This window comes from Microtus pennsylvanicus, chromosome 20 (genome assembly GCF_037038515.1).
Source record: "Microtus pennsylvanicus isolate mMicPen1 chromosome 20, mMicPen1.hap1, whole genome shotgun sequence".
Classification (NCBI taxonomy): domain Eukaryota; kingdom Metazoa; phylum Chordata; class Mammalia; order Rodentia; family Cricetidae; genus Microtus; species Microtus pennsylvanicus.
In genome coordinates this window covers 10,196,604-10,214,474 of record NC_134598.1, presented here as the reverse complement: position 1 = coordinate 10,214,474, position 17,871 = coordinate 10,196,604, and the positions used below count along the sequence as shown (strand labels likewise).

General features: G+C 48.9%; 2 protein-coding genes across 2 annotated transcripts; one reads left to right on the top strand and one right to left on the bottom strand.

Moving 5' to 3' along the window:
* Positions 1–1,005: 1,005 nt before the first annotated feature.
* Positions 1,006–4,478, bottom strand: Mip (major intrinsic protein of lens fiber). Its single transcript, XM_075954482.1, has 4 exons — positions 4,119–4,478; positions 3,147–3,311; positions 2,714–2,794; positions 1,006–1,191 (listed from the first exon to the last, which is right to left on the bottom strand). Exons 1-4 carry the CDS (start codon positions 4,476–4,478, stop codon positions 1,006–1,008), a joined length of 792 nt encoding a protein of 263 aa, XP_075810597.1.
* Positions 4,479–15,991: 11,513 nt separating this feature from the next.
* Positions 15,992–17,385, top strand: Spryd4 (SPRY domain containing 4). The gene is made up of 2 exons (XM_075954550.1): positions 15,992–16,098; positions 16,481–17,385. Exons 1-2 carry the CDS (start codon positions 16,014–16,016, stop codon positions 17,017–17,019), a joined length of 624 nt encoding a protein of 207 aa, XP_075810665.1. The 5' UTR covers positions 15,992–16,013; the 3' UTR covers positions 17,020–17,385.
* The last annotated feature ends 486 nt before the right edge of the window (positions 17,386–17,871 follow it).

Below are 17,871 nucleotides of genomic sequence, written 5' to 3'. Positions count from 1 at the left end.
ACACGAAGACGCCATCTGCAAATTTCGGTTTGCTCTAAATAATCTCCATCTTACCCCCCTCAAAAGTAAATTTGCTTCAGATACCAGATTTCCTGTTTTAGCCCCGGTCATCAATTCTGGGGCTTGAGTACCATTTGCAAAGAGCTATTAGGCGGGCCTTTTAAACCACTTCATTTTTTTCTAGACTCTAGGCTTACCCAAGCCCTGTCTCGGTTGGAAGGTCCCTGGTCCAAGGCCTCTGAATGAACATGCGACCCAGTCAGTAGATGTAGACAGATTTGTGCCCCTCTACAGGACAACTCAAGGCCGTGTTTCCTTTCTCAGAGCTCCCTCCGCCCCGGTGTCTGGGGCAAGTATCCCCGAGATAAGTAGGCTATATTCTCCCATAAAATCCCTCAAAACTTTCAGGTACACTTGCCCAGTGATCTGGAAAGGAAATCCCTGATTCTTCTCCCACCCACCTCCCTGAATCCACCCTCCCAATCCCTGGAATGCCTTGCCTTCCCCTTCCGGGCTGTCTGCTTCCTGAGAGGAGTGACCCCCCACCCCATCCTTCATACTTCCATACACTTGACTGGAAGCAGGGAAGCAGGGTAAAGGCCAGAAACTTAAGGTCTCCGATTCTCCGTGCTCACCAAACTGGGCTGGGGGAGGGACATAACAAGCTGACACCTCTTTTCCCTTCCCTAGCTTTTGTGTCCCCAAACTCAGACACCGCCACACGCACCCACATTCATATGAACAGTCACACACACACACACACACACACACACACACACACACACGGCGAAGGTGGTTGGGGTGGGGAGGAAGGGAGTTTGCACCAAAAGATCGTGAATGCAACTTGAAAGATTTCACACAGCAAAAGAAAAAGAATTAAAAACACATAAGTTAAAAAATAAGTACATGCCCCTCCCCACAGTCTCTTTCTTCATCCGAGGGCTGGGTTGGCCCCTCCTTGAAACCCAGACTTTTTCCTTCTACTCCTCTCTCTAACGGGATCGTTCACAGGGCCTGAGTCTTCAGTTCCACCGGCTCCCCGGTACCCTCGGGCTGTCCATTGGAGTCACTGGGTCTGGCTCCTTTCAGGATAGACAGTCTCTCAGAAACAGTCTTGAGCCGGGGGAAGAGGAGAAAGTCATAGAGGAGACTGCCCAGACCCCCTCCGATGATCGGGCCCACCCAGTAGACCTGGGGGAAGAAAGAAGGTATGCTCAGGTTTTGGGGGCTCTTGGGAAAACCAGACTTCCTGCAAGTGTCCCACACACTTGGGCGTTGTCCAAGTGGAAGCTCCCAACCATCTGTAACTCCAGTCCCCAGGGAGCTGAATACTCCTTTTGGCCTGGGGGGAGGGGCACCAGGCAGGCATGGAGCACACAGACATATGTGCAGAATACCTATATACATTAAAAAAATAAAATATAGCGTGCGTGGTGGTGCTCACCCTTAGCTAAGAAGCAAAGGCTTCTGGGTCTCTGGGAGTTCAAGGCCAGACTAATCTACAAAGCCAGTTTCAAGCCTGTTTACAAAGCAGTCAAGGTTACCTAGTGAGACCTGCTCACAAACTACAACAAAATAAAAATATAAATAATACTATTTTTAGAACTATCTAGACTCTACTGTGCATCAAAACCTGTTTTTTCTTCTCAATCATTAACCATTTCCAGGCCTGAAGAGATGGCTCCATCTTAACCTGCTCTTCCAAAGGTCCTGAGTTCAATTCCCAGCAACCACATGGTGGCTTACAACCATCTGTAATGAGGTCTAGTGCCCTCTTCTGGCCTTCCGCATACACACAGATAGACTATTGTATACATAATAATAAATAAATATTTTTAAAAAACAATCATTAACCATTTCCTTTCTTTTTTTTTTTCCTATTTTTCTAAGAGACTGAGTTTCTCTATATAACAGCCCTGGCTGTACTGGAACTTGTTTTGTAAACCAGGCTGGCCTCAAACTCACAGAGATCCCGTGCCTCTGCCTCCCGAGTGCTGGGATTAAAGGCATGTGCCACCACCGCCCGGCTTGGCAGATTCTTTTGAGCTGTTTCCATGTTTATCTTGCATATGCCCAAAGCAACAAAAGCATTACACTATTTATTGAAGATTACTCCATGCCAGAATCTGTGCTAGCTGCTTCACAGATAACTGTCAATTCATTTGTTTTATGTAATTCTCTGTGGCTGATAAACAGAGGCAAAGAATGAGTTATTTGTCAGAATCACATATGAGACCAGTGCAGTCGAACTGAGGTGCTACTGGGCCTGTGGGCATACATTCTGGTTTCTGGAACCCGGAGTTTTTGTCTTAGATGTAGCTGGCAATCCAATAGCCTTTAGTTCTTGAATCCGGCAGATACCCAGTTAAAAAGCCCCACCGACAAGAGAAGACCAGTACGGCGAGAGCCTCCTGTCTGTTTGTTTCAGAAAGGAGGTCTCGCTGTGCCGACCATGCTAGCCCCAACTTCCTGGGCCCAAGTACTCCTGCTTCAGCCTCCCGAGTGCTGGAACTACAGGCATGCATCACCACACCCAGCTTAGAGTGTTTCTTTTTGAAACAATAATGCAATGCGCACATGCAAGCGTTGCCAGGGTCCCTGACAGCCTCCTTAGCTGCGTGCTGGCAGAGCAGCCAACACAACCTGACGGAATACAGCCTGCAGTCCGGCCCGCCAAAAGTGTTCTATGCTCTTACCCTGAACTCTTGCTTACCCAGTGGTTGCTGAAGTTCCGGGTGAGGATGGCAGGAGCAAAGGAGCGGGCAGGATTCATCCCAGTGCCAGTGTAATACATCTGCAAAAGACACAGCTGGAGCTAAGACAGCCTCCCAGCCTCCCAGTTTCTCTCCCTACAGCCCACATGTAACTCTCCACAGTAGGTAGTGGCACTGGAATTCCATCTGGGGACAGACTTATGGACCCAGAACAGCCCGGTTCTACCCATGGTGCGTGCATTTCCACCCTGGAGTCAAGAAAGATTCGACATGGTAGTTAAAGGAAATTGATCCCTTGTGCGAACTGATAATGAAAAGGTGGAGAATACTCGTGATTAAAGGCAGAGTGGGGAAGAGAGAACCCTTACAGGTTGCTAACGCTTCGGGGACCCTAGAATCTTGAGTAAGACGTTTTCTACCTCTCTTGCTTACCCCAAAGAGGTGCCCCAGGGTGAGGGAGAAGCCAACAGCCAAGGCCACAGAGCCCATGCGGCCATTCCGCCTCTCGTCGTACGTAGCAAAGATGCAGAGCACGAACTGGAGCGTCAGGAAGATCTCCACGGTGGTGGCCTGGCCCACACTTACCCCAGCGTGCAGCTGACCAAGGGGAGAAAGGAGGCAACCGTTAGCACTGCCCTGCTACGGCCACCTCAGTCCACTCACAGTCCCCACCTACAGCTCAGCTCCCGGGACAGGAAGGCTATGTGTTTCTACCTTAGATTTTCCTAACAGTGCTGCTCTGTTGCTGTGTGGAAATGACTGACTTACATGGCAGGGACACTGAGGCACTCCAAGTCTCCTTCAGAACCTGGACGGAGAGCTGGGGATGCAGCTCACTTGGCATGACTTGCCCAGCAGGCCTGAGGCCCTGGGTTCCGTTCCTAGTACCACATAAAATGGATGTGTTTGGGCGTGCCTGTAATCTTAGCACTTTGGAGGGTAGAGGCAGGAGGACTATCTTTGGCTATATAGGAAGGCCAGGACTAGCTCTCTCCCCTCTCACAGCAACAACAGAAGAACCTAATAAGTTGGAATGGAAGCTAAGCTTTTTTGGGGGGGAGGGGGCAGAGGTTCGAGACAGGGTTTCTCTGCAGATTTGGAGCCTGTTCTAGAACTCGTTCTGTAGACCAGGCTGGCCTTGAACTCACAGAGATCCGCCTGACTGCCTCCCAAGTGCTGGGATTAAGGGCGGCTGCCACCACCGCCCAGTTTGAACTCAAGTTTCTTGGCCTCTATACTTTCCTTTCCCCTCCTAAGCATTCATTGCTCCTACACACACACACACACACACACACACACACACACACACACACACACACACACACAGGTCTATGTACACACATAAGCAAACATGTAAGGGCAACGATCCAGACACAGTGATCCTGCCCCACCCCCACCCCTTACCGTGTTGAGTGCTAGGTTTCCTCGGACAGCTGGTGGGGTGACGCTGTACAGCACAGCTGCTCCAGCCACAGCTCCCAGAAGCTGAGCTGCCACATAGCCGAAGGCACGGAGCAAGGACATCTGGGAGCCCACAAGGAAGGCAAACGTGACCGCAGGATTGACATGGGCTCCGCTGATGTGACCCACAGTCTGCACCAATGTAGCCAGGGCCAGGCCAAAGGCCAAAGCCACTTGCAGGACATGTATGGGTCCAGGGGCCCAACGCAGGGAGGCTCCCAGCCCAAAGAAGACATAGAAGAGGGTGGCAAAGAACTCAGCAAATATAGCCCTCCAAAAGGAGGCAGACCGAAGTTCCCACATGGCAATGGGGGTGGGCACAGTGCCTGGGTCCCTAATAACCCCCTGGACTTGCCTGGGTAGACAGTCCCCTTTATAGAGGACTCTTAATCCCTGGGAGGGGCAGGTTGGGGTAACTAGCTCTGCCTCTTAACCCCTTCCTGGCTGTGGATGTCTGAAACATCTGATGGAGCAGCTGGAATTGCCTTTCTGTCCTCATCTGGAGCATGAGCCAGGGAGTCAGGGAGCCAGGAGCCATGAGTATGGGGTTCTCAGATGGAGAACTGAAACTGTCTGTCTGTGTGAAAGTTGGGGTTCACAGTCCTGATTGACATCTGGCTTAGAATATTCCTCAAATTTCTTGGAAGGTAGTCAGGTTGAGTTCACTTCACGGGATATGGACTGGCTAGCTCCTGGGGGGGTCTCAGGCTCCTCTGACTTTGTCAGGGTTAAGGGTGGGGGTAGGGATAAGGAGTGGGGTACAGCAGGGAAATTGAATAACTGAAGAGAATTCTTTAGTTCCCTAGGATTAGAGGGCCTTCTCCCATTGGCTGGTTGGAACAGGAATCTGTGGACCCTGCAGCTCTGAAACAGAATAGTTCTGCTGTGTCTGGCTTTCTCAGAGCCCCGGGTTCCCTACCCCCAGCCCATGCCAGCACCTCCCTTTCCAAACCCTCAGTCTGCCCTTTTAAAGCAGAGAGGAAGAGTATAAGCTGAGAGTGGAGTTGGGGATTCGAGAGGGGGAAAGAGGTCGTCTGTGTTTCTGAGGAAACTGCAATATCCAGTTTGAGGTTGGATGGGGAAAAGGGCTGGTGTCTGTGGAAGGGCTCTAAGTACCGAGCAGCAGGAGATGCTGAAGTCACAGGCGCTCGGAGGGACCGATGGAGGAGAAACAACATTCTCCAATTCTCTAATGTTCCAGGAGCCTCTCAAGTCTCCTGACTTCAGGTCCTTTGTTCCATCTCGCCCAGTGACACCCCTAGATCCTGGTCACCTCTGTCAACCCCTGAAAGACAGGGTTTGTGCTGCTTCTAGAAAACGTCCTCAGACAGGAGCAAGTGTAAACATGTCGGGGATAAGAGAAGAGAGACCTTAGTCACATGCCGGGGTGGGAGTGGGCAAGGACACAAAGCGACAGAAATAGTTTCAATGCTAGAGTGTAAAGACAGACCCTTTGATATACAATGCAGCACCATGTGCAAAAAATGAACAGATACATATTTTCTGACCCAAGGATTGCACTTATCTATCCAAAAGAAACTCTTCTATACACACACCAGCAGACATGTCCAAGAACAGCTGTTCACAGTCACAAAACAGCAAAAGCAACCGGCACAATTGGTGAGCCCCCCTTCTCCACCTCTGGTCATCTCCTATGTGTGAGGACTTGTCTCTCCAGCGTGGTTTCTCACCTTTCGGCCTCACCAAGTCCTGGTACCAGGCAACCACCACAGCTCAGCTCTCTAGGGCTCAGAGCCCTTGATCCCTATTCTTTGCATGACAACACACAAGACAGCCTGTGCCTACTAATCCAATTCTCTCTGAATTCCTGGGACACTAGCAATTGCAAACCCTTGGATCTTACTTCTCTGTCTCACTCATGGGAACTGCGTCCACCTTTGCAGTCAGACCTGGTCTCAATACCCCTTAGATATTGATCCAAATGGCTGCTTTCTCTTTCGCTGATGGCTTTGCCTTCCTTTTGGTACCAACAATTGGGTCTCTGGCAGGGTTATCTACCTCTGACCATTCCCCTGGATGTGAGGCTTCCTCTCTCGAGCACAGTCCTCTCTTTGCCTTCCGGCTTTTCTCGAAGTCCTGGTGGTACCAGGCGACTGTGTCTCTCTCTGGCTCAGAGCCCTTGGTCCTGTAAGACTTTAAGACAATCCTGAAGCCATTTTTGAATCCTCTCAGCCTGTGTGCCATAGTGCTTCCCCCTCCTCCCCTGGGAACCAAGGACCTAACAGCTACACTCGCACGTACTCAGTTCCTGAACAATTACCCATATATGTATGCTTTAGTTCGGTCCCCTGGGAAACGGGGTCAAAATGACCTCTTACCTCATCTGATCTGGCAACAGCTCTCCAGTCAATTATTGGTAATAGCCCTTTTGAATAAGCCAATCAGAATAGTCAAAGAACAACCCCCCTTGCTTCTGTGGCCCCTTTAAAAGTAGACTGTACCCGCTATTCGAGGTCCCTCGGCTTCCCGAATGCTGGGGGACCCTGTCATGACAGAATTAATAAAATCCTCATGCTTTTGCATCGGCTGTGGTGTATGAGATGGTCTCTGGGGGTGACTCCTCGGTGTTTGGACGCTAGAGTCCAACAGTCCCTGTTCTTGCATGACGACATACTGAACAGCTTGTGCCCACTCAGTCTGATCCTCCCTGGATCCCTGGGACACCAGCATATTCAGGCCTTTGCATCTTCTTTCTCTACCTCACTGGTTGAGCCCACTCAATCCTCCTCTACCTCATCCTTGGGAGCTGTGTCATCTACCTCCTCGCTCCTATCGGGGTGTCCTTTTGGAGACCCACTGACCGTCACTTCTTTCCAATCAAATCTGAACCTCAGTATTTCTTGAACCAGACAGTCGGGTAACCCAGAAAGAATTCTCTACTATTTTTTTTTTTTTGAGATAGGGTTTCTCTGTAGCTTTGGAGCCTGTCCTAGATCTAGCTCTTGTAGACCAGGCTGGCCTCTAACTCACAGAGATCCATCTGCCTCTGCCTCCCGAGTGTTGGGAGTTCGAGGCCAGCCTGGTCTATAAGAGCTAGTTCCAGGACAGCTAGGGCTGTTACACAGAGAGACCCTGTTTTGAAAAACTAAAAAAAAAAAAAAAACCAAAAAACTGAACCCCAAGCCCTTTCCTTCCTCACGACATTCCTCATTGATTTAAATGCCAGTGTCTTTCAAACATAGCTGGAGGGGCCCGGGAGGTGACTCCGTGGGTTAAGTTGCTTGTCACCAAGCCTGATTTGATTCCTGAGTTTGATCTCTTAGCCCACATAGTGGAAGGAGAGAATGGATTCTCTCAGGTTGTTCACTAACCTCCACACTCGTACCCTGGCCACACACACAATAAGTAATAAATAAACTTAATTAAACAAAACTCTAACTGGAGATAAGTTCACAAAAGTGACTTAAATTTTACATATATTCACAGATAATTCTCATTTTAGTTGATTTCTACTAGTTTAGCTTTTTTTAATTTATTTTTGAGACGGGACCCCACTGTATAGTCCAGAATGGCCTTGAACTTACAATCCTCCTACCTCAGGCTCTGAGTAGCTGGAAGTTTTAGATTCATTTCACTACGCCCAGACTTAAAACAAAACAAAACAAAAAACTGAATGCAAGCTGTGCTTCTCTTGAGAAGTGAATCTGACCTTGCCTAAGTTCTTGCCTAAGTTCTTGCTTGGTGTGGGCAGGAACTCTTACCCCTGCTGCTGATCCAGCCACTAGGGAACCCCTCTGCCAGGTCCATGTGCTTCCCCATCATTGCTGGAAGCCGCAGGGAGCATGACAAATGCCCGCTGGAACATGCACAAAAGCTCCATGCTCAGAGCCTGGTCTCCTGTGGGCTTCCTGCTCACCCATGAGACAAGGGGTGGGAGGACCCAACATTCCCCTCACTGTTTGCAAGTTCCACCGTCTGCCCGTGCTATGGCTTGAGTAAGAATTGTATTCTCCAGTGGTCACTGTGTTAGTTAAGGGACTTGCTTCCCAGGGTGGTGCCACAGGGAGGTGGTGGGGCTCAGAGGAAGTTGTCCTTGTCTGAGGTCTTTAGGTCAAGGAGGAGGGCCCTTAAATGGGGCTTCCCCACACTGGTTCCTTCTTCCTTCTCCTCTCTTGCTGTGTCTCCTGGCTTCTGATGTCACACACACACACACACACACACACACACACACACACACACACTGCCTGGCACTTTCACTGACAGATGCCTGCACTCCCCGGAGGCCCTAATCCACAAAGACACCTGGGCTCAGGCCAGAACTGTTAGAAACACCAGCAAAAAGTAAAACTTTTCTTTTCACATGACAATTGTCTTGACATTGTTTCTTAGAGTGGAGCTCTAAGGGGCATGTAGCCTCAAGGATTGCCTCCACCAAGATCTTCTGGTCCTTCATGATGAATCAATGTATGGAGGCGCTTGCCTCCAAGCCTGGTGACCTGGGTTTGATCCCTGCGGTCCATCTGGTGGAGAAAGGGAACTGACTCCAGCAAGTTGTCCTCTGATCTCCAGTGCTATGGTTTGTACCTTCCCCGTTATTTATTTGTTCGTTCGTTCGTTCGTTCATTCATTCATTCATTCATCCACTTCTTTATTTTTTGAGACAGGGCTTTTCTGTGTAACAGACCTACCTGTCCTAGAACTCACTCTGTAGACCGGGCTGGCCTCCAACTCCCAGAGATCCGCCTGCCTCTGCCTCCTGAGAGCTGGGATTAAAGGCGTGCGCTACCACTGCCCAGTACCCATTATTCCTTTTAAATAATATAAAAAAATAAATAAATGAAAACTAAACTGAACAAACAAAGTGTCCACCATCTCCGCAGGTCTTCTCTGCCAGAAAAGGAGTAAAGCAAGACAAAGCTTGCTGTGCGGCCGCATCAGCCTCTCTCTCCACATCCTCCGCATCCTTGCTCACTCTCTTTCCCCAAAGAACCTCAACACATGGAAGGAGAATATTACTCCCAGTTGATTGGTTCTGGAGCTCTAACCCAGCTCTTCCTACATGCTTGGTAAACACTCCGCCATCCTAAGCTCCTTGACTTAAATAAACTATTTAACTTTTATTTTATGTGCTTTGGGGTGAAGGTGTCAGATCTCCTGGAACTGGAGTTACAGACAGTTGTGAGCTGCCATGTGGGTGCTGGGAACTGAACCCAGATCTTCTGGAAGAGCAGCTAGTCTCTTAACCACTGAGCCATCTCTCCAGCCCTGAGTTTTTGTTTTCAATAGAAACTATAGAAGAAGAGAAAGGATTTGTAAGATAATAAAATTAGGTGTTTTCAAAATAATTATGTCTTTTTAATAAATTGTATTTATTATTATTATTGGGTGGGTGGGTGTACAGGTAGGGTTGTGTGTGTGGAGGTCAGAGGTCAACTTTGTGGCATTGTTTCTCTTCGTCCATCCTTACATGGATTCCGTGAACTAAACTCAGGCTGTCAAGCTTGCACGTGTCTTTACCCACTGAGTCATAGGTCAGCTCTGTTTCTTACTTATTTAATTTTTTTTTTGAGACATGATGTCTATGTGGCCAAAACTAGGCTTGAGTTCTTAAGTGTCTTCCTGCCTCCTAGGAACAGACACCACTGCATTTAGTCGCCTGCACTTGTTTGAAAGATTTGTTTTTACTATTTTTAATTGTGCAGGTGTGAGCGCAGTTGCCCTGGGAAGCCAGAGGCCTCATGTCTCCTGAAACTAGAGTCTCGGGCAGTTGTGAGCTTCCTGACATGGTGCTGGGAACTGAACCCGGGTCCTCTGGGACAGCGGCAAATGGTCTTAACCACGGAACCCTATCTCCAGTCACTGTCTGTTTGAAGCAACGTCTTTCATGTAGGTCAGACTTTACCTGAAACTTGCTGTATAATTGAAGCTGACCTCAAGCTCATAATCCTCCTGCCTCTGCCTCCCAAGTGTGTGCACTAGCATGTTCTCTCTGTGTAGCCCTGGCTGTCCTGAAACTCTCTACATACACCAGGCTGGCACTGAACTCAAGAGATCCACCTGCCTGTCCCTAGATGCTGGGTTAAAGGTGTGTGCCACTGTGCCCAGCTTTTCTCTGTACTATTAATGCCTTGGGGTGGTAACCATCTTGCAGTTTTATGTGTTCATACTTGCCTGAGTTATCTCTTGGTGACTAATTATAAAACCTGGATATCTCTGGCCAGCCATCCCTCTCCTCAGCCCACAGGGGAAGTGCTGCAGAAGCACTGTCTACACTAACAGGGAGACAGTAGCTCTGTACAGCTCAAGGGCTCTTCAAGCAGAGCTATTTGTTTTCATTCCTTCATAGCTGGGGCTGTGCAGTTGCCATAACAACCCCCAAGGTGGTCCATGATTGATGTACCACCTTCCTGTAGCCACTCTCTAGCCAAGTTGTCTTTGGTATCTAAAAAGTAACCAGGTTTGAGTTCCATAAAATATTGAAAATATTGACCTTGTTGATCTTATGGCAGATGAGGGAGGAGTATGGGAATCAAATGAGACACACCATATCTATATCTTTTTTTTTTTTTTGGTTTTTCGAGACAGGGTTTCTCTGTGGCTTTGGAGCCTGTCCTGGAACTAGCTCTGTAGACCAGGCTGGTCTCGAACTCACAGAGATTCGCCTGCCTCTGCCTCCTGAGTGCTGGGATTAAAGGCGTGCGCCACCATCGCCCGGCCTATATCTATATCTATATAATCTCAGGCTGGCATCAAACTTACCATGCAGCCGAGGGCAATTTTAAACTTGTGGTTTTCTTACCTCTACCTCCTGTGTGCTGGGAATGTCTTTCAGGTGTGTACTTCCCAGTCCAGTTTATGCAGTGCTGGGGATTGAACCCAGGGCTTGGTGCATGATAGGCAAACATGTATGTTGCTACTACGTATGTTCAGTTAGCTACCTTAAATCAAAATGCAAATTGATTGGTTTGTGAATTAATCATACACTGACATAATTTGTATTTATCATGTGTCGAACATCCTCTCTAGCGATTTCAGTGTTCATGAATAGAGAGCTGTGGCCCTCGGGGACAGGTGACCATTCATTTGCTTTCATCACGTAGACTCTCTGTCCCAGCTCCACATTCAGAATGCCTTGTCAGCTTGTAACGCAGCTCCATTGTGCGGTCAGTTTCAGTAGGACAAAGGCCCCAACATAACACAAGCCAGCCCAGCAGCCCCTTTGGCTAGCTCCTGAGGCCACCTCCCTTCTCTCGATTTCTCTGGTTATGCTTTGCTGACTGCTCACTCCTGGCATAGTCTAGAACAATCGCTCCCAGTTTATCATCCCTCTCCCATATAGAGTCAAGGGCTCCAGTTAGCACCTGGGTCAGATCAGGACCCTATGTATTTTGAAATCCAACTCATAATTCAGGATACAGAGTAACCAAGGGGTTTCTACCCTTCTGTTCTCCTTCCGAGTGAGTCACTGGCCAGACCTACAGGTCAGGTTCCACTCTGAGCATTTTATGTGTGTTCCTATGCATGTCCCTTCACATATTGTTGTTCCCTAGGGCTGCATCTTTGTTGTTTTTCTACTTCCTCTCCTTGGATGCTTTCATCTGTAAACATCCCTCTCTTGAAATGTATACATATATGGGAGCGGGAACTGAGTGTGTGGGGAAAACCCTTATGGAAACCCACTACTTTGTAAACTAGCTAAAGAAAATGAGGACTGGAGACATGACTCAGAGGTTAAGAGCACTGGGTTCTCTTCCAAAGGTCCTGAGTTCAATTCCCAGCAACCGCATGGTGGCTCAGAACCATCTGTAATGAGATCTGATGCCCTCTTCTGATCTCCAGGCATGCATGCAGACAGGACACTGTATACATAAGAAATAAATAAATCATAAAAAATAATAAAATAAAAGTCAGACAGTGGTGGCACACGCCTTTAATCCTAGCACGCAGGAAGCAGAGGCAGGAGGATCTCTGGGTTCAAAGCCAGCGAATTCCAGGGCAGCCAGGGCTACACAGAGAAACCCTGTCTCAAAACAAACAAAAGTAAAATAAAATGAATAAATGGAGAGGGTATTGAACATAGGCACCATGCGTGGGTGGACAGTGCTTTCCCAGAAGGCATGAGTTATCCCATGAAAATCTTGTGCATGCAAGAGTCCAGCTTCCAACAACCCCACCCTAAGCCCCAGCACCCCTGCTAAGACCCCAAAACTACAGAAGAAAAAAGAGAAGCTGTCACAGGTGAATGGAACCACTCCTGTGTCCCCCATAGAGCCTGAAGGCAAAAAACATTACCAGAAGGCTCTTCCCACAAAGGAGATCTTGAGAAAGACCCCCCAGTCTTCCCTGCCACGAAAAAGGGCAAGGCTGTCGCTGGTTAACAGGAGCCCCAGCCTGTTCCAGAGTGGGGTCAAGAAAAGGAAAGTGGCCTGGAAGAAGGTGCAGACACCTTGAGTGTGGTGTGGTCTGTTTTCCCCTGTCTTGAGCAGCCCAAGAGACTTCTATTTTTCACCAGTATTTTAATAAATATTGCCATGGTATATGAAAAAAAAAAGAAAAAAGAAAATCTTGTGCATGGCCTCCCATGATGCAATTGATCAACGAGGCCCCAGAGGCCCCCAAAGAACCCAATCTATTGTCATTGCTTTAGCTGCCTACCGGACTAACTGGTAAGACTGTATTGCTGAACACTTCAGTGGAAGGACACAGAGAAACCTAGCGGAACTGACCTAAAAACTTCCCCCTACTGGCTAGATGTCACAGTGCCCGAGATGCGATGCCAGAGACAAGCCATCGATCGTGCTATCTGTTGGTGAGCCCTGCATGCTGCAATACAGACCTGCCAGGCCCTCTGGTGCCACAGTGGCATGAATGCGTGGGGCAACCAACTACTTTGGGATTGGATTTGAGGCCTGCTTCATAGGAGCAAAGGCATGCCTAGTACTGCAAACCAGGGCAAAAGCCCATGACTGCAGGTTGGAGAGATGGCTCGGAGGTTAAGAGCACTGGCTGCTCTTTCAGAGGTCCTGAGTTCAATTCCCATCAACCATATGGTGGCTCATAACCATCTGTAATGAGATCTGATGCCAAGGCATACAGGCAGACAGAACACTGTATACATAATAAATATATACTCTATATTAAAAAAAAAAAAGCCCACTCCTGGGGAAGTAAAAAAACCTGGGAGGGAAACTTCTATTGTTGTCTTAAAAAAAGGACATGCCAAGGGTACAGTATCCACTCCCACTCAAGGTCCAGGACCCTCACGTCAGAGGAGGCAGAGAGCAAGAGCTAGAGGGCAGGGAGGGGAGCTGCGCCATCTTCTGGACAGGACATAGTCTTTGAACTCACACACTCCCTGCGGCTATGGTTACCTACACAGGACCAGGCCAACAAGGTCAGTTAGCGGTTCAACAGGCAGCAGTAAGGGGACTCAGTGGGCCATAAATGAGGAGGAAGCAGAGGAGGGAGAGATGAAACAGGGAGGACGGCAGGTTGAGAGTGCTTGGGAGGAACAGGAGGGCAGTCTGGGGTGCACAGTATCCTCCCATCTTCTCAGCTCCACACTCTGGCGATACTGTGTTCCTGATGGTTCCTGATGTACTCCATTCTGTTTATAACCCAGTGCTTTGGCTTAAGCTCCCACCCCACCGAAAATGCCTTGCCCTCTTTGTCAGGCAAAATTCTATATTTTACCCATTAGGATGCTCGTAAATATTAAGAATTGATTGTTTAAGCCGGGCGATGGTGGCGCACGCCTTTAATCCCAGTACTCGGGAGGCAGAGGTAGGCGGATCTCTGTGAGTTCGAGACCAGCCTGGTCTACAGAGCTAGTTCCAGGACATGCTCCAAAGCCACAGAGAAACCCTGTCTCAAAAAACCAAAAAAGAATTGATTGTTTGATGCACCCGGCAGTGGTGGCACATGCCTTTAATCCCAGCACTTGGGAGGCAGAGGCAGATAGAGCTCTGAGTTCGAGGCCAGCCTGGTCTACAGAGCTAGTTCCAGCAGCCAGGGCAACACAGAAAGACCCTGTCTTGAAAAAAAAAACAACAAAACTAAACCAAAACAACAAAAACAATAAGGCAGATAAATCATCTGAATTATGAAGGTAAGTTTATTTGATGGTAAAAATAAAATAAGAAATGACAGGTAAAGCTAATCCCTGAATGAGCATAAAATAACGGGGGTATATCTAGGCCTGGCAGTACAGACCTAATAATCCCAGCTACTCCGGAGGCTGCGCCAGGAGGACCCAGAGTTCAAATACTGCCTAGGCTGCAGGTGAGTTCCAAAGCCAATTTAGTGAGACCTTGTCTCCAAATTAAAACAAACAAACAAACAAAACATACGTTAAAAAAAGGCCCAGTGGTCTTGATAAAACAGAAAGAGAGGATGGGGAGAAAGGAAAGAAAAAAAGGGGAGGGGAGGGCAAGGAAGGGACCCAGTTCGGAAACAGTTCTCTCATTACTACCCAAATCCAAAGGATTAGCAAAGCAGGGCAGGATTTCCCTCACCATTTTTCCTCCTAGAATTGAAAAGTCAACAAACCAGAAGGCTCTGACGGGACCGCGGTAACCAAGCGTGAAGAAGGAGCAGAGGGACCTGGTTAAGGGAAAGCGACTTGATGATGGGCAGGCGGAGCGACTCGGAGGTCGCACAGCCGAAGCAGAAGGAAGAAAACAAGAAGGAACCTAAGCAGCTCCATCAATCCTCTTGCCCTTTTCCTATGTGCCAGGAGCCAGCCCCACCACGCTGCCGTTTCTCCCAGTAGCGCTCACAGGTCCCAACATCTATGGGCTTTCCTTTCACCCAGTCTGCAGGGGGTCTCTTTCAAGCTTCCTTTATCTCCTCCTGGGCCACTCCTGGAGGTGAGGTTACCCTTTCCCCGTTTTTTATTCCTGGGGGCACACCTCAAAGTATTAAAAGCAGCTTTGTAATTAGAAAAAATGTCAACAAACTATCTCTCCCATGACGTGGATGAAAAAGCTACGCCTGACTGAACCCTGGTGGAGAGAATGAGTCACTACACTCAAAAAATAAAAAATAAAAATCCCCTCCAAGTTTATTTATTCTTTAAAAAATAATGAGCACGAGCCATGTTGTTAATTCCAGCACTCGGCAGACAGAGACAGTCCGATCTCTATGGATAGTGAGACCCTATTATTAAAATAATAATAAATAGTGGTAGTAATAGTAGCAAAAATGAGTATAACTTGGGAAGTTAAGACAGGAGGACCTGGCGTCCGAGGCCAGCAAAGGCTACACAGTAATACTGTCTCAAGATAGACATGAAAAGCAGTAAGCATGTAGTAGCCAGAGATTTAAGTGTTTTTTTTTTTAAACTGTGTGTGTATATACGTGTGTGCATCTGGGGGGCGAGGGGAGTTCGAGACAGCGTCTGTGTAGCTCTGGCTGTCCTGGAATTCGCTCTGTAGACCAGGCTGGTCTCAAACTCACAGAGATTCCTTTGCCTCTGCCTCCCGAGTGCTGGGGTTAAAGTAGTGCGCTTAAACTATGCCGGGCGGTGGTGGTGCAAGCCTTTAATCCCAGCACTCGGGAGGCAGAGGCAAAGGTCTCTATGAGATCGAGGCCAGCTTGGTCTACAGAGTGACTTCCAGGCCAGCCGGGGATACCGAAGATCCTGCCTCAAAACCAAACAAACACACGACAGACTCTGGTTACGAAGTCTCTGGAGGTCCTACTTAGGTGAGACATGACCTACAGTCTCTCCATAAGGAAACTAGGCACAGCCTACCCAGACCACAAACCGCACGGCAGGGCAGACGCAGGCGCGCTCGCACCACGTGCTCCGAACGCAGGCCAGCCATTGGTCGGTCTCCCGCCGGGGGGCGTGCCCTGTGCTTCTGGGGGCACAAGATGGCGCTGCCCTCCGCACGTTGCTGGAACTTGTACCGCTGGGGAGCCAAGCGATGGGGGGTCCCTGCCGGGGTAGCCCGGAGAGGTAGCGTTCTTTCTTGTTATTCTTTCACACCAAAGTAGTAGTTAACGTGTTATTTCCAGAGCGCGCTCAGAGAACCCCATTCCTCATCTCCACCCCCCGCCCCCCCCCCAGTCTGCCTTGGTCTAGATTTCAAACTTGGGGCACCAGTCGGTGGCTTCCCTCATCCCCCGGCCGTGATTTGCGGCTCCCGGGGCTGTTATACTAAAGCCACATCTCTACTCTTTCCATCTTAACGTTTGACTTTAACCGTTTTCCCATCATCCGACTACTTCAGATCAAAACCAGCCCTAGGTTCTAACCTGTCACTACCCATTCCTTTTTTGTTTTTGTTATTTATTTATTTATTTATTTATTTATTTATTTATTTTTGCTCTGCCCTCAGGCATCAGTTTCAAACTGGAAGAAAAAACTGCCCACAGCAGCCTGGCACTCTTCAGAGGCGACACGGGTGTCAAATACGGCTTGGTGGGATTGGAACCCACCAGGGTGGCCCTGAACGTGGAGCGCTTCCGAGAGTGGGCAGTGGTGCTCGCAGACGCCACAGTCACCGGTGGCAGACACTACTGGGAGGTGACGGTGAAGCGCTCTCAGCAGTTCCGCATAGGAGTAGCAGATGTGGACATGTCCCGGGACAGCTGCGTCGGGGCTGATGATCGTTCCTGGGTGTTCTCCTATGCCCAGCGCAAGTGGCACAGTATGTTGGCTAATGAGAAAGCCCCGATTGAGGGAATTGGGCATCCGGAGAAAGTGGGGCTGTTGCTGGACTATGAGGCAAAGAAGCTGTGTCTGGTGGATGTGAGTCAGATCTCTGTGGTCCACACGCTTCAGACAGATTTCCGGGGCCCAGTGACGCCTGCTTTTGCCCTCTGGGATGGAGAGCTGCTAACCCACTCAGGACTAGAAGTGCCCAAAGGTCTCTAATGTGGCCGTTACCTAAGTCCTTTAATCATGCTCACGGTCGGCTTTCTGTTCAAAGGGTCTAAAGCTGTTGTACTTTGTCTCAAGAGACTGGTAGCCCTCAAATTCAGTAGGGACCCTTTGTGCAATATTTGAGTCCTCTTCCTCCGATCCCTACTCCTTGGAAGCTAGGTTTACAGCCAAACTTTGCCCTCGCATTACTGCCAGTTTCCCAGGGCACCGGGTGATCTTCTCCAGCTGCTTCCTTGGGGCCCTCTATTTGTGCCCAGGTGTCTTAGCCTGTTCCGCCACTACCTCTCCTTCCCTTACCCACATGTAACTTGTTTTGGGGGTTCACCAGATTCTCCAGAGTAAATGCTTTCTACCTCTGGCTGGAGGAGTGGTGGCCTTTTCTCCGATGCACCTGAGTCTTGGTTCTGGCTCCCTCCCTGCTGTATTGACTAGTAGGCAGCCACACAGACGTCAGTCCCACGCAGATGCAGCTCTCCACACACCTCTGATACCCAGCCAGTGTGCCAGTTACAGCTGTGACCAGAGGGGAAGAGACACCCGGGGGACATGTGGGACTGTAGTGCCAGAAACTCTATATTTGAGAAGTTCCAGCTACATTATCTGCCAGAGTTGGAAGCTCCAGAGAGAAGAGGGAGTTCACACAACCCATTTTAGAGCCCGTTCAGACCCAAAACTCCCGTCCCACTTGGCCACAGAATATACTTAATTAAAGCAGTATTTGGGGTTGAGGGAAACCTGGTGGAATAGGTGGATATGTGTGTGGAATATAATATTGTTTGGACTTTGTCTGACCCCATGGTTCCGTCTTATTCTATTACCTATGATGGTGATGAAATTGGGTAT